Raw genomic sequence first — 17,877 nt, 5'->3', positions numbered from 1 at the left:
TTCTCTTTTGCGTTTCGTTTCGTCATCGGTTTCACTTCCTGTGCCATTTTTTCCATTTTCTAGGAGTGGAATACCTGGAATACCGATATTAGATTATCAACAATACTTAAAAAATGAAAATTACCAATTCACCGGTAGTTAATGGGTTATTTAAAAATTACCTGAGCACCAGAGTTGCCAATTGGCCTGTAATTAGGATGGGGGATTAAAATAGATACGAATTCACCGGGACCCGGAAATATGCACACCCTGATATTCTAGTTACGTAAGCTCGTCCGATTGGCGCATGACGTCAGCAACAGAGTAAAGCATAATCCCGTCTATGCATTCGTAATACGAACGCGAATGAAATTTGAGAATAGTACAAATGAAGGAATTATGACTAAAAGAAACTAAGTGATTTGTATAGTTTAGAGGAAAATTATTAAACTATTTACTTTTATTTAAATTGATTTTCAGTTATTTGTAAAGTTTACAGTTTCTTGATTATATTGGTATCCGGAAAATAAAAATATTCATATAATCGATATCTAATAAAATTATTATATTTCGTTAGTTGGCAAAAATTGATTAGTGGCCTACACATTAGTAAATATAATTTTTACCACGGGGAAGAAAAGCCCCAAAATAAAACCATACATTTAATGGATTGATAAAAAAACAATTTTTTTTACTTTTTAAATAAGGTATTTCATCAGATTTAAGTAAGAGGCTTGGAAAAGACAAAAATAAGTTTTACAGTTTTCATGCCATGCACTTTATTCAAATTTTGTGCATGTGAAATAGACGTACATACAGCAACTATGTAGCAGTTTTCATAATTTTTCTTTTACGCAATGTTAGGTTGTTAAGAGACTTGTTTAATTCTTTAATTCGGAAGTACATCCGAGACCTAAAAAATAACTTGTTCGCTTTGTTAGAACAGTCTACAGTTACACTTTTGGACATAAGGTTTTCTAAATAATTTTTAGTTACCAAAATGGAATCACCATTCATGTGGAAGGAAAAACTGTCTCCAGTTACTTAATATATGACAAGAGAGTGTCTGATGGTTTACATAAACCACACTTACTCAAATGATCAACCCACGTGTACGTTGAAACATCTTCGGATTGAATACTGGAGTCCTTCAATTTATGGCAGATATAACCAGCCAAATTCTCCAAACCATCATACTCGAGGTCACTAATGTTTTTTCATTCTGACTCTCATTGAAAACTTGAAAATCCACAACTGTTTCGTTGTTAGAATCCAGCCTTTGGATCAATTGTCCAGAAATTGGTAAATCTGGGATGTAGTCTGTTTAAACGTTCGAAAATTCGTTCGGTTGTCTTTCCTACCCGTATATAACTTTTATAAAATATAATCAAGCTTTGTGTAAACAGTTTAAAAAATTTTTAATGGGTTTTTCCCCGAAAAGAGCTTCATTTTTTGGTACTATGTATCACGTTAAAATATTTGATTTGGAATTTGAAGGATAAGATCGTCTTTTTTATGAGCTACAAATTTACTTTTACTGGTTCTATAGACTAAGCATATACTATTTTTTCGTTTTTTTATATGCTACATTTTTTCCAAGAATATTTTTTCAATAAAATACTTACTTTTTGATAATTTGCGAAAAACCGCCGAAAAACGTGTTTTTTTTTGTTGAAAAGTGACTCTAGTACCTACTACTGAATTAACCTAGTACGTAAGTTAAAAAAAACTCTAAAGAACAAAAGTTGCTTAAAGTTAGTCAGATCTGTTTCCGGACTTATTATGAACGTATATTTTTTCACCCTCCAAGTAAAAGCAATCAACGGCACAATTTCAACTTTGAAGTGGGGGATGCGTAAAACCTAAATCCAATTTTTCATGCAATTAGGAGTTGACCCTGAAAATTATGTGTGTTTCTTTTTATCTTTTAAATCATTTTACTTAAAATCATTTTTTAACTATCAAATAATAATTACATATTGAGGTATTTTATTTTTTAAATTTTAATAATAATTATAAAAATTTTTACTTTTTTGTAATGTATTTTTAAAACAAGCAATCATTTAAATAATTATTATGTAACAATTTGTATTCTTTAAGAATATAATAATTACATTTTGGTTTGGTAGTAAGTGTTTTTTAAGAATATTAATGTATAGTTTTAAAATATTGTATTGCAAATAATTATCATTATTAAATGGTTATTATTTGTAAAGTATTCTTTTTCTTTTTTCACACCCTTATGTATGTAACAAAACTAAGGGACTTTCTGAAAAGTAAATCTAAATAGTTATAGTTAAAGTGGGTAGTAGATATGGTTGAAACACAATAAATTCAAAATATTTAAAGAAAACCACGGTAGACGTTAAAGACACAAAAGAAGCGATACCTAAAAGTTACATAAAGAATTCGAGACAACGCTATCTGTATATCGTGGGAAATATACAATACAACACGAGCTCCAATCGCTCGACTAATACTCTTTAGAGCTGGCATCAGTGTGTGATCTCGCGTTGACCGGTAAATATCTAAAATTTCGTATATAAGTCCTCCCCTTCTCTTTTCAGCTACGGATCTCGTTTCGCTGTAAATTTATCAGAAAAATTTAAGTACAAAAATCTTTTCCCCTCTAAGTGTGCCATGATTAATATGTTAATTATAAAGATAGTTATGAACAATATACTCCAATAATTAATTTCCTATTGGTGGATCTCGGGTTGTCCTCGATTTAGACGGATCTCGCCTTGATATGAAGACGTATATATATATATATATATATATATATATATATATATATATATATATATACATATATAGTAAATTTATCTTTTCCGTTTAGGCATCCGAAAGGCTTAAAGGTCCTGTTAATCAAGCTGATCCTACCAAAGACCTAGTCACGTTCCAGAACCTCAGGCATAGTTCCCAACAAGTTTCGGAGCAATTACTGCCAGATTTTTATTGCGAACATATCACATTAGCTATGAATCGAGAAAGGCGAAAACAAGTAAGTCAATCATATTTGAAGATAGAAAATATAGCAAGAGGTTAACGTTTAAGCATTTTTTACATGCACACTGCGAATTTCGTAAATATACTATACAGGGTGATTCAGAAAAAGGTAACACCGTCTCTAGGATAGGTAAAAACCTGAAAAATATTTGGGGTTTCCTAAGTAAAAAAAAATTTGTAACGCCATCTGTTTCCAAGATACAGGACGTTGAAGAAAAAAAATTACACATTCTTTACTATTTTGCCGAAATTGCTGGTAACATTTTAATGAAATTTGGTGGGTCTTAAGAGGTAGTTATTGCATATATTTTTGAATTACTATTAAGAATTTTATATTCATCATTGGCGCGCATATGGGTAATGGTATGAATTAAAAAAAATAGTGCGCCATTGAGGTATTTAAAATTAAAAATAATTTTTTAATTCCTTCAATTTGGGACAAAAAATGTATTTTTTTTTAACCCGACGCGTCTTTTTCGACTTAAGTTTGTGAACATAATTAGATGTTTTATTTTTGTAAAAATACGGCGCGTCCTATGAAAACAAGGGAAATAGATTTTTTGTCACAAATATAACGAGGAATTTAAAAATGATTTTTAAGGGCATAGGCGCAAAAAGTCGCCTGTGAAAATGTTCAATGTGTTTTAAATGTATTCATTTTTTTTCGAATCCTGAGAAAACTAATAAATATTTTTGAAAAATTTAAACGAATAATAAAGACTAACATCATTACTGAGGGTCGAAAGTTTCTGAGAACTTCTATAATGTTTATTTTAATAAGTTACAGGGGTGAAAATAAAAGAGAAAATTTAGTGGGATTTTTAGTTGCAAATATTTCATTCAAAAGAAACTTTTTATTTATTTTAAGGGACTTTAGGCCCTCGGTAATAACGTAATCTTTCATTCTGCGTTTAAATTTTTCAAAAATACTTATTAGTTTTCTTTGGATTCGAAAAAAATGAATACATTTAAAACACATTGAAAATTTTGACAGGCGACATTTTGCGCCTTTTCTCTTAATTCGAAATATCTCAGTCGGGTACTATTTTTTTTCTTAGTAAAATGTTTTTTTTTCTTTAACGCCCTATCTCTTGAAAACGGATGGCGTTACATTTTTTTTACCAGGAAAACCCCAATTATTTTTCAGTTTCTTTTATCGATTTCTGAACCTTTTTCTGAAATACCCTGTTTAACAATAGCCACGGTATTCCCGTTATTATTTATAATTATTTGTAAAATTAGTCTAAATGGTTTTTTTTTGAGTCATTATAAAACCAATATAAAAATAGCAGTATGTAACTACAACTCTTTTTGAATTAAGGTAGAAGATTTGCATGACATGAAAAATAATTGTAAAACTAAAAAAACGTATTAAATGAATATGTCATTTCATGTCATTATATGTCAAATTACTTGTGTGGATATTGTTTAGAGTGACTCATTGATTAATTACTACTTAGCATACCACAAAAAAATAATAAATATATTATATTTTTCCAGACTATTAACATTATGTTTCCATTCGTAGGCACTTGTGAAATTACTTCAGTTAATCAGACAAGACATGGAAAGAGAAAGGAAGTCCAAAATAGGTTTAGAAAATTTATCGAAGGCCATCCAGCAAACGCCCAGTTTTGGATCCGAAGATTCCCAGCAAAGCGTTATAGAAAAATTATATCATGTAAGTTATAACAGAAAAGTTGGTGTTGTTTTACAAACAATTTACTTTAGGAATTTTTTTAAAATTATTCCAATCGATTAATGACACACATATTCTACAGAGATCATAAACGTGTCTAACGCGGCGGGTGTAATTTCCTCACCAAAATAATCTTTTACCTGCGTTTATAAGGGTATGTCATAATCCCACAGGTATTTTCCTCACCAAGACCAAAGTGGTTATTTCAGGTAGATTTTACTAAAAGGCATTCAATTGAATTATTTATCTACTATTAAATTACAGTAGGTACCTATAATTATAATAATTAATTAATTAGTTATAGTATTTTATTTTTAGTCACAATTGGAATTTTGACAAAAATGGAATGTTTAATAGAAAGTGAAAGCGGTAAACCTTACGCGGTATTGGTATTTGAAAATTTTATTTTTTATAAAGTGAAAGTTTTAAAAAGTGAAGAAGTATTCTGGAGGATAAAACAACTTGTATTGCGAAATTTTTTACTATTGGTGCAACTTTTACAATATCTAGAAGTAGCCGACAATAATCATGAACCAGATTGTCAGAAGTTAGATCGAAAAATTGTTTATAACTACATATTGTAAACGTAAAGCCCAAGAGAATTGAAAAACCAGCAAAAATTATACGCCAAGCACTTGCAGCTAATTTGTCTGAAACAATTACTACGATTGTTGTCAGTTACATAAGAAAAAATATATAATTATCGACGAAAAATGATGCCTGCCTGGTCGACTTCCTTCCAATATTGATGAGGTTCAAGAATTTGTGACGGGGTGTGCTCAAAAAACAACCAAGAGAGAAAATTTTCTCTTAAACTGTGTCAAAAGTAGGATAATTGTATTTAGTTGTGAAACAAATATAAGACTTTTAGCCACATTGAATTTTACTATATGGATGGCACATTGCAATTATTCATTATTCATGGGCTAATTAATGGGCATTATATTTCTTTACTATACTTTCTTTATTATAACAGAAATTTACAACAATATTTTTTATTTGTTAAAATCAGAAATTTTTAAAGCTCTCAAAATTGAGTTTAATGCTAGTAAAATTTTTGAAGATTTAGAAAAGGAGTGCAATTATTGAAATGTGTCCGAACACTCAAATACATCGTTGTAAATTTCACCTACACTAAGCTTGGTATAGAAATGTCTTGGTCTCTTGATTTAATATCAGAATATAAAAATGATTCTGAAAGAGGCAAGTGGCTCAAACATACTTTTGGCCTTACATATAAAACCAGAAGACGTATCAGATTGTTTAATGTCATGCAAACCAGGAAAGGGAGCGTTCAAGTATTACGTAACGCACCTTGGGGAGAGGGGGTCTTTCATAACGTTACGGCGCGTTACATGGGGGAGGGGGTCAAAAATCTTCAAAAACTGCGTTACGTAATACTTGAACGCCCCCAAATGAAAGTTAAGATAGATATGTTGATTATTTAGTTTAAACTTATATAGACGTAAATGCCATATTCTTCTCCCCATATTTGTGGACAGAGGCAAATTCTTTTGTTATTCGTATTACGAATGCTTGCGAATCTTTTCATTCGCATTTTAATTTATCGTTTTGTAATACGCATCCATCCATATATATTTTCTTTGAAAAGATTAAAGAATTTCAGGTAGATACGTATGTTAAAATTTAAAGTTTGCATATTGCAAAACCTATCAAAGATAAACAAGTTAAACTGAAATTGAAAAATATAGTAAATTTATTAATAAGCTATCAGTCTAATCAAATGACTAGAATGGATTTTGTAAAGTGTCTGTCTTATTATAGTAAATATTAAATAATAATTTATACGTCTTTCATATTATCTATATTATAAACTATTATTATAATGTAAGGAAATCAATGTCTTTTATTCGGATTTCGGATGTTTTCATAATAGACATTCTTAAATTAAACCTATATTTTTATGGGCGGAGGTAAATTCCTCACCAACCAGTAAAAACATATAATCCGACAGGTATTTTCCTCACCAAATTTAAGGGTTCCTATTAATCCGGTAGGTATTTTCCTCACCAACTCACTCAGGTAATAAAATAAAAATATAGATGTAATTTAAGAATGATTATTATGAAAGCATCCAAAATCCGAATAAAAGACATTAAATTTCTTACATTATAATAATAGTTTATAATATAGATAATAAGCAAAATGTATAAATTAATATTTAATATTTACTATTATACTAAGAGACACACTTTACAAAATCCATACAAAATTCATTTGATTAGACTGATATTAATAAATTTTCTACAGTTATTTTTCAATTTCAGTTTAACTTCTTTATCTTTGATAGGTTTAGCAATATGCAAACTTTAAATTTTAACATACGTATATACCTGAAATTCTTTAATTTATTCTAAGAAGATATATATGGATGGATGCGTATTATAAAACGATGAACTAAAATGCGACTGAAAAGATTCGCAAGCATTCGTAGTACGAATAACAGAAGAATTTGCCTCTGCTCACAAATATGGGGAGAATGTGGTATTTTCGTCTACATAAGTTTCTACTAAATAATCAACATATTATCTAAAATTTCATTTTCTGGTTTGCATGACATTAAATCAAACACAAAACAATCTGATACGTCTTCTGGTTTTATATATAATATGTAAGGCCAAAAGTCTGTTTGAGTCACTTACCTACTTCAGAATCATTTTGTATATTCTGATGTTAAATCAAGAGACTGAATTTTTCTATACCAAGCTTGGTGTAGATGAAATCTAGAACCATGTATTTCAGTGTTCGGACACATTTGAATGATTGCATTATGTATAGCCTTTTCAAAATCTACAAAAATTTGACTAGGATTGATTGGGGGGAGGGGCGATCAAAAATCTTCAAAAATTGCGTTACGTAATACGTGAACGCCCCATTACGGTGCCTTACATAGGGGGAGGGCGGGGTCAAAAATCTTCAAAAATTGCGTTACGTAATACTTGAACGCCCCCAAACTCAATTTTGAGAGCTTTAAAAATTTCTGATTTTAACAAATAAAAAAATTGTTATAAGTTTCTGTTTTTTGTTTGGCAGTAAACAGTATATCTAATAAAAATATAATGCCCATATACATATGAATGTACATTGCTTAACCCAAGACTAGTGAATAATTGCAAATAATATGTGGTACAGTAAGAAATGTACCATACATACGAGAGGGGCAAAATTATGAAATAAATTCATTTTCTCTAAAATGGACGATTTTGGAGAAAAATGCCGAAACAGGTCGATTTTTATTTTTAAATTACAATTTTTTGGCCTATATTTCATACTAGTGACGTCATCCATCTGAACGTGATCACGTAGTCGATAATTTTTTTAAATGGGAATAGGGGTCGTGTGGTAGCTCATTTGAAAGGGTGTTTAATTCTCTATTCAGTAATATAAACATTAACATATTTATTTGTACAGGGTGGCCAAAAAAATAATCCTTGGATTAAATTAATTGACACAAAAAGAAGAATGTATTTAATTTATTTGACTCAAAATACATTATATTGCTGCCAGAGAATAGAACAAAATGTTTATTTGGCAAATGAGCATTGCTTTTCGCTTAAATTAAATATTCGAATTGCCAAGAGGCAGGTGAGAGGTTGTTTGAGATTTAATTTAAGTGAAAAGAAATGTTTATTTGTAAAATAAACATTTTTTTCTACTTGCTACTCTGACAGCAGTACAATGCATTTTGAGTTAAATAAAGTACATACCTACATTCTTCTTTCTGCGTCAATTAATTCAATTCAAAAATTATTTTTTTGGTCACCCTGTATAAATAATGATGTTAATGTTTATATTATTGAATATAGAATTATTTTACCTTTCAAATGAGCTATCAAACGTGACTAGTAGGAAATATATGCCACAAAATTTTAATTTAAAAATAAAAACCAACCTGTTTCTGAATTTTTGTCCAATATCGTCCATTTTAGAGAAAATGAATTTATTCCATAATTTTTACCCTCTCTGTATAAAATTTAATGTGGCTAAAAGTCTTATATTTGTTTCACAGCTAAATACAATTATCTTACTTTTGACACATTTTATAAAGAGAAAATTTTCCCCCTTGGTTGTTTTTTGAGCACAGCTCTTCACAAATTCTTGAACCTCATCAATATTGGAAGGAGGTCGACCAGGCATCATTTTTCGTCGATAAATATATTTTCTTATGTAACTGACATCAATCGTAGTTATTGTTTCAGTCAAATTACCTGCAAGCTCTTGGCGTATAATTTTTGCTGGTTTTTCAGTTAGATTCTCTTCGGATTTACGTTTACAAGAGTTAGAAACAATTTTTAGATATATCTTCTGACGATCTGGTTCATGATTATGGTGTAGGCTACTTCGAGATATTGTAAAATTTGCACCAATAGTAAACAATTTCGCACTACAAGTTGTTTTATTACACCTCCAGAAGACTTCTTCACTTCTTAAAACTTTCATTTTATAAAAAATAAAATTTTCAAATGCCAGTAAAGGTTTACCGCAATTACTTTCTATTAAACATGCCATTTTTGTCAAAATTCCACTAAAAATAAAATACTATAATCCAGTAACTAATTATTATTATAGGTACCTACTGTAATTTTATAGTAGATAAATAATTCTCTGAATGCCTTTTAGTAAAATCTACCTGAAAGAACCATTTCGGTTTTGGTGAGGAAAATACCTGTGGGATTATGACATACCCTTCCAAACGCAGGTAAAAAATTATTTTGGTGAGGAAAATACACCCGCCGATTTTTATTTTATTACAGTGGAACCTCGATAAGTCGGATTAATCGGGACCGCGGCCGATCCGGGTTATCGAAAATCCGGGTTATCGAAAATCCGGGTTAGCCGGAGAATATGGTAAAAATTAATAAAATACAGTACTCTTACAGATAAACTTAATTATAATTGCCAAAAAAATGAAATACTTATGTCCAGTACATCTAAATTACGTACAGTTGTATACATTATTGTTTATTTCTGGGTAAAAAAACTCAGTCAAAGTGAAAACATTTTTATTTTATCTGATGAAAATCGATCCGGGTTAGCCGGACTTCCGGGTTATCGGAGGCCGACTTATCGGGGTTCCACTGTACCTGAGCGAGTTGGTGAGGAAAATACCTACCGAATTAATAGGAACTTTTAAATTTGGTGAGGAAAATACCTGTCGGATTATATGTTTTTGGGCGGAGGTAAATTCCTCACCAACCAGTAAAACCATATAATCCTACAGGTATTTTCCTCACCAAATTTAAAGGTTCATATTAATCCGGCAGGTATTTTCCTCACCAACTCACTCAGGTAATAAAATAAAAAGATAGATGTAATTTAAGAATATTTATTATGAAAGAATCCGAAATCCGAATATAAAGTCGTTAATTTCCTTACATTATAATTTCTGGGAAAACCAACTTGAGTTTAAGAAAGTTTAAATTTCTTTTCACTTTCACTTTGTAATACCTAACTACTTGCAATCAAAACAATGTGGAATGCTCTAATAGGTCTGGATCCCGCGTATGAAAAAAAAGTTGATTAATAGCAAGCTGAAAATTTGTTAATAGCTTAAGGGTGTCTAGTCGGATAAACTTGATATATGGGAACACTGGAACAGGGGCAGTTTTAATTGTGGAACAGGTTAAAAATTTGGAACGGTCAAACCACGAAAACGGCACATTTATTTTGTCCGACAGAACAGACTTAAACTCTCCGAACAGAGATTAAACTCTCATGCAAAAATCAGACTGCTATTTCTAGGGCCGGCAGACTAAAGCACATAAGTCAAAAAATCCGATTTTTCTTTTTGTACATGCACATGTCCATATATTTTCTCTCCACCGACTGACTCAAGCACATACGTCATACACGTATATTTCACATTGATTTTAAGTAGCGTACTTTTTCAACCTTTCAATTACTATAAATCTTTAGACGTTATAAAGAACGTAAGTTGACGTATGTGAAAAAGTACAACCGATATATTCAGTTTTACTGATTTATAAGCATGACTTAAGTTGTTAGGTACATCAAGTACTTGACGTTATCGTCTTCCTTATTTAAGAATATACAGATATTTAACTTTAGGTACCTACTTAAAACATGGCTAAGAGCGAAGCGCTATTCACTTGGATTGAATATTGGGTAATGGGTATATACAGTCGGAAAAATGAAAGAATACCCATGAACGATCACATCAATCAGTTATTTTGTATTTGCTGTCTTTTTCTATAAATGACAAACGTTTGTCATAGAAAAAGACAGCAAATACACAATAAGTGATTGATATGATCGTTCATGGGTATTCTTTCATTTTTCCGACTGTACAAAAAAAGGTCTGCTTACATGTCATCATTAATAGAGATTGTAGAAAAAGCTTCTCAAAGACAACGCGAAATAGACCCTGAAAACAGAAATTTCGTATGAAGACGTATAAATATTTTGTTGCAATAGATGTACTGCGTTAAGCTATTTGTAGGGGGTGGCAATGAAGAAACGGTCTTCAGTAGGTGGTACAAAAATTAATGATATGCCTGGAACAACTGTACCTAAAAATAAAATATCCGAGGACAAAAGGAAGGAAATAAAAAACCATTTGTCTCTTCCGTCGTAAGACAGTCACTACACCAAAAGAGTACATCAAAGAAGTATTTGCCTTCCCTCCTAACAATCACCAACAAATATCAACTATTTGTGTATCAAACCTCCTTCAGAGCAGATCAAACCAGATCAAGCTTACGAATCTAAAAAAACGACACGCAGATGTATCAAAATGATAGTACCGTACAAGTGCATACAATACATGTGATTTACAACAGTGTTTACCGACTCCATCATTGACTTCTTATGTAGCTATTTATAAACGTCAATTGTGGGCGTTCAATTTGACCGTACATGGCAATAAGACTAGAAGAGCTTTATGATATGTGTGGTATGAATCTACTACTGCTTGAGGAGCGAATCAGATTGCATCTTGTCTCTTTAAACATCTTCAAACAAACCTACCTAATAACACAAGAAGTGTAATATTTTACTCTGATACCTGTGGAGGTCAGAATAGAAATTCTCACGTGGGTTCTATGTTTACGTGTGCTGTACATAACTTACAGTAGAGAGAATCAACCATGAATTTATGGTTCCCGAACATAGCCATTTAGAAGTTAAACAGTTCATGGAATAATAGAAAGAAAAAAGAAAACAGAAATCCAAATATATCTTTCTCATGACTGGAGTCAACTTATTAGGCCAGCAGTAACAAATTTCAAGTTGTGGAAATACTGACTTTTTGGATTTTTGGACTTCGACTTTGGTATTAAGAAATAAAGATGTATATGGAAAGCAGTTTAAATGGTTGGACAAAAGGTGGCTCCGCTATGATACGGAATTTAGAATGGTATCTTACAAAGACACCTTACAAATGGAATCAAATTTTCACAAGATACATTTAAGACGGAGGGCATCCTTTATGGGTCGCCCCCAAAATCTCAACTATCATCAACACGCCTAACTTCACGCGCAACTTTGATACATCATTGATTCAATTTCTATAATATTCTAAATATTTATTTTTCTTAATATTATGTATCCGAGTTGCTGTGAATATGATAGGTCGTATCCAACTTGGGGCCTATGCTTTTTGGATATATCAAAGTTGCGCGTGAAGTTAAGCGTGTTGATGACAGTTAATCTTTTGGGCCGCACCCATCCTTTATACCTAATACCATTCCAATTATATCACTATTGCCTTTAACTATATCAAAAGACAAAAAGATGACTTAGTTTCTCTACTAACAATAATACCAAATTAATGTTTTCCATAAATTTTATATAGATTTGCCTAGTAAGGAAAATGTAGCTAATATTGATTGATGGAAGAAAATATTGTGTTGTAACAAACTAAAATTCCTAGTTGTGCTGTTAGACATAAGTCATATATACTTGTGTTCTTTTTAACATAAGTCAGGAAAAACAATTTTCCATACTTTTTTATAGAGTCATACTTAGCTACAAGTAAGGATGTTATACACACTCTCATAAAATGCAATAAATGTTTTTAAAAAATATTGAATTATTTTTTTATACAGTTTTATTCGATTTCTGAAAAACTATAGTTTTTGACTTATGTGCTTTAGTTTTCCTACCCTACATTTATCACCTGTCATAATTCCTGTCATTTGACATATTCTGCATGTTCCACTCATTAAAATGCCCATTTGGTGATAAATCGCAGTCTGATTTTTGCATGAGAGTTTAATCTCTGTTCGGAGAGTTTAAGTCTGTTCTGTCGGACAAAATACATGTGCCGTTTTCGTGGTCTGACCGTTCCAAATTTTTAACCTGTTCCACAATTAAAACTTCCCCTGTTCCAGTGTTCCCATATATCAAAGTTTGTCCGACTAGACACCCTTAAGCTATTAACAAATTTTCAGCTTGCTATTAATCAATTTTTTTTCATACGCGGGATCCAGACCTATATAATTTTTACTGAACGTGGAAAACCTATATTTAGTAGAATCTCAGAAATTTATAAGACTAAGGCCCGGTTGTTCGAACGCTAATCAACAATGATCATTATCAAATAATTAATTACTGTCAATGTCAACTTTGTTTGGGTTGTTAAAAAGTCTGTGGAGTCTATAATCAATTAATATAACAATAATTATTAATATAATTAATAATAAATCTCATAATTGTAATTAATTATGTTTTCAGCAACCCAAACAAAGTTGACATTGACAGTTTTGGTGACAGTAATTAAATATTTGATAATGATCATTATTGATTAGCGTTCGAACAACCGGCCCTTAGGGCTAAAAGAGGCAGAATGTTTATATTCCCTTCAGAGTTGTGACTGCATAATCTTCACTGATGATGCATAAGGATGCTGAGATATATATATATATATATATATATATATATATATATATATATATATATCTGGGGCTTTTCGTTGTTTTCCTCGTAATACGAGAGATGTCGCTGATTTGCGTCTCAAAAGGTGGGTTCATTCCATCGCGATGTTTTGCCTTAAAAGAGGCAGAATGTTTATATTCCCTTCAGAGTTGTGACTGCATAATCTTCACTGATGATGCATAAGGATGCTGAAATAGTTGCTATATGGAGATGGTAGTCCAACTTTGAATCGAATATAAACAAAACCTGCCTTGAACCCTTTTTAATCTTTTTCATTTTACTCAGTTTTTGAGTATTTAGAAACTGTCTTTCGGTCCTTTTCCTAGATGAAGAGAAGGTAAAGGCGTGGCCTAAGTGTCCTCTATTTGCTTTCTCCTATTTTCGTCGTCTCTACGTGATTATATATTGTAAAATCCGGAGATATGGGATGCAGCCAGAAAGCAGTTTATTAACGAAAAGTCTTAGATTTAAAATATTGTTTATTATATTTTTATTTCAATTATTCTAATTGTTTAAAAAGTAGTAAACTTTGTATCTGGGGCTTTTCGTTGTTTTCCTCGTAATACGAGAGATGTCGCTGATTTGCGTCTCAAAAGGTGGGTTCATTCCATCGCGATGTTTTGCCTTAAAAGAGGCAGAATGTTTATATTCCCTTCAGAGTTGTGACTGCATAATCTTCACTGATGATGCATAAGGATGCTGAAATAGTTGCTATATGGAGATGGTAGTCCAACTTTGAATCGAATATAAACAAAACCTGCCTTGAACCCTTTTTAATCTTTTTCATTTTACTCAGTTTTTGAGTATTTAGAAACTGTCTTTCGGTCCTTTTCCTAGATGAAGAGAAGGTAAATGCGTGGCCTAAGTGTCCTCTATTTGCTTTCTCCTATTTTCGTCGTCTCTACGTGATTATATATTGTAAAATCCGGAGATATGGGATGCAGCCAGAAAGCAGTTTATTAACGAAAAGTCTTAGATTTAAAATATTGTTTATTATATTTTTATTTCAATTATTCTAATTGTTTAAAAAGTAGTAAACTTTGTATCTGGGGCTTTTCGTTGTTTTCCTTACAATGATATTATTATGCATACAATTATGTTGCCTCTCATATTTAAAATGCGTTTATCTCGAAAACGGTTGAGTTCAGCGAGATAAATCTAGCATATCTTTTTTAAGTAAAAATTTTAAGAAAATAAAAGTTTTGATTCAAAAAGTATATAGAGTGAGTAATAAAAAAAATGAACCTATCAAATGAGCGGTGAAAGGCATAATATGTGGCGCCCTCTGGATAATACCTCATTTTTCGTGGCAAATTAAGATTTCTTGTCACAAACAACCCCAGCTTACCAAATTTCGTATTATTATCCCATGCCTGTTAGTTTAGGAAATATTCAAGAATAAATAAAATAAAAGTTTAACTTTGACGCCCTGTATTTCGGTTATTATCAACTTTCGTACTAAGGTAAGTTAGCTTAAATCGACCTATTTTAACCTCAGAAATCTAAGTTTAAGCTACGGTCCTATCCTTACCAAACACCCTGTATAAGTTTCAACTAAATAATCAACATATCTATCTAAAATTTCATTTTCTGGTTTGCATGACATTAAATCAAACACAAGACAATCTGATACGTCTTCTGGTTTTATATATGTAAGGCCAAAAGTATGTTTGAGCCACTTGCATACTTCACAATCATTCGTATATTCTGATTCTGATGTTAAATCAAGAGACAGAATTTTTCTATACCACATACTAGAGGCTTGCAGTAGGTGAAATCTACAACCATCTATTTCAGTGTTCGGACATATTTGAATGATTTCATTATGTATAGCTTTTTCAAAATCTATAAAAATTTTACTAGGATTAAACTTAATTTTGAGAGCTTTAAGAATTTCTGATTTTAACAAATAAAAAAGATTTTTGTAAGTTTATGTTTTTTTTGTTTGGCAGTAAACAGTATAATAAAGAAATACAATGCCCATTAATTAGCCCGTGAATAGTGAATGATTGCAAATAATATCTGGTACAGTAAGAAAATGTGCCATCTATATAATATATAAAATTCAATGTGGCTAAAAGTCTTACATTTGTTTCACTATTATCTTACCTTTGACACAGTTTATAGAGGAAATATTTTTCCCCTTATTGAACCTTATCAATATTGGAAGGAAGTCGACCAGGCATCATTTTTTATCGATAATTATATATTTTTTCTCATGTAACTTATAACGTATATTTAACGTATATATTTAACGTATATTTATTATTAACGTATATTTTTTTTCTTATATCAATCGTAGAATTGTTTCAGGCAAATTAGCTGTAAGCTCTTGGCGTATAATTTTTGCTGGTTTTTCAGTAATATTCTCTTCGGCTTAACGTTTACAAGAGTTAGAAACAATTTTCTGATCTATCTACTGACGATCTGGTACATGATTATGTTGTAGGCTACTTCTAGAAATTGTAAAATTTGCACCTATAGTAAACAATTTCGCACTACAAATTGTTTTATTACACCTCCAGTACACTTCTTTCACTTTTTATTTATAAAACTTTCACTTAATAAAAAATAAAATTTTCAAATAGCAGTAAAGGTTTATCGCGATTACCCACATAACAATTTCATGTTCTTAGTAGATTCGTAGAACATACTTTTCAGAAAAAGTATATACTGAGAATATGCGTAATTACCATTGCGAATGTGCAGAGCAGATACTGAGTATATACTACATTACAGTACTTAAACGTTCTAAGTATATACTTAGAATGTACTACCGCACTTCTTTTCAGTATATACCAAGAATGTACTTTTTGGAACATTCCAAGGAAGTGATATAAACCTTCTATTTATATACTTAGAACGTACTACCGCACATCTTTTTAGTTTATACCAAAAACGTAATTTTTAGAATATTCCAAGGGAGTGCTATAAACCTTCTAGTTATACAGGGTGTTTCATTAATAATTGTCCATATAGTAACTGGAGAAAGCTTAGCACAAGATACGAAGATTTAACCTAAAACACTTAAATAAAATGTGGTTCCTTACTGAGTTACAGGGTGTTTTATATAGAAATTTAAGAACTATTTTTGCTCAGCATTTTAAAACTATTTGACGTATCCTTTTTATACTTGACAGAAAGTGCGACTACTGTACACCCTACTAAATTATTATAAACAAAAGTTTCTATCTACTAACAGAGGCGTACGACAGGGGATAGTGAATGGTTGACCCTTCTCAAATTCTACGCCACTGGAGGAATTACTATTTTAGTGCCATTTTTATATTCTCCAATTTATTCTACGTAAATAATATACTCTTCATTGGTAACGATAAAGTCATTACTTTTCGAGATATTTGAAGTTAAATATGAAACGGCACAGTTATTTTGATTAATTTATGATATGATTTATATGATTAAAATTTAAAAATTATTTGTAGCCAGTACTTTAAAACTATTTGGCGTATCCTGATCATACTTGGCAGAAAGTGTAGGTACTGTACACCCTACTAAATTAAGGTAAATATACGTTTCTTGCTACTACCAGAGGCGTACGACAGGGGATAGTGGCTGGTTGGCCCTTCCCAAATTCTACACCACTGACGAAATTGCTATTTTAGTGTAATTTTTTGATTTTCCAATACTTTTTATGTAAATAATATTCTCTTCATTCGTAACGATAAAATGATTAGTTTTCGAGATATTTGAAATTAAAAATGAAGCGACACAATACATTAATCAAAATAACCGTATTGTTTCATTTTTAACTTCAAATATCTCGAAAACTAATGACTTTATCGTTACGAATGAAGAGTATATTATTTTCATAGAAAATATTGGAGAATCCAAAAACTGAACTAAAATAGCAATTCCGCCAGTGGCGTAGAATTTGGAAAGGGTCAACCATTCACTTTCCCCCGTCGTACGCCTCTGGTAATATCCAAAAACGTTTGTTTAACAAAATTTAGTAGTTTTTACAGTACCTATACATCCTACTAAGTATGAGAAGGATACGTCGAATAGTTTTAAAATGCTGAGCAAAAATAGTTTTTAAATTTTTAGATAAAACACCCTGTAACTCAGTAAGGGACCACATTTTATTTAAGTGTTTTAGGTTAAATCTTCGTATTTTGTGCTAAGGTTTCTCCAGTTACTATATGGACAATTATTAATGAAACACCCTGTATACTTAGAACGTACTTACGCACATCTTTGTATGGAAAGAATATATATTTTTAAGAATATTCTAAGAAAGTGCTATATTGCCCAGA

At 31.0% G+C, this 17,877-nt stretch overlaps 1 protein-coding gene across 1 annotated transcript in view; it reads left to right on the top strand.

Annotated features, from left to right (window-relative positions):
- LOC114336326 (uncharacterized) overlaps positions 1-17,877 on the top strand; it is a 189,726-nt gene that overhangs the window by 152,756 nt on the left and 19,093 nt on the right. Inside the window, exons 9-10 of the mRNA XM_050658188.1 lie at positions 2,819-2,983; positions 4,517-4,669. Of these exons, the coding sequence (XP_050514145.1) occupies positions 2,819-2,983; positions 4,517-4,669 (318 nt within the window). The remainder of the gene's footprint in view (positions 1-2,818; positions 2,984-4,516; positions 4,670-17,877) is intronic.

Source organism: Diabrotica virgifera, chromosome 8 (assembly GCF_917563875.1).
Source record: "Diabrotica virgifera virgifera chromosome 8, PGI_DIABVI_V3a".
NCBI lineage: Eukaryota > Metazoa > Arthropoda > Insecta > Coleoptera > Chrysomelidae > Diabrotica > Diabrotica virgifera.
The sequence above is the reverse complement of the archived record's forward strand: the minus strand, read 5'-3'. Positions and strand labels throughout refer to the sequence as shown.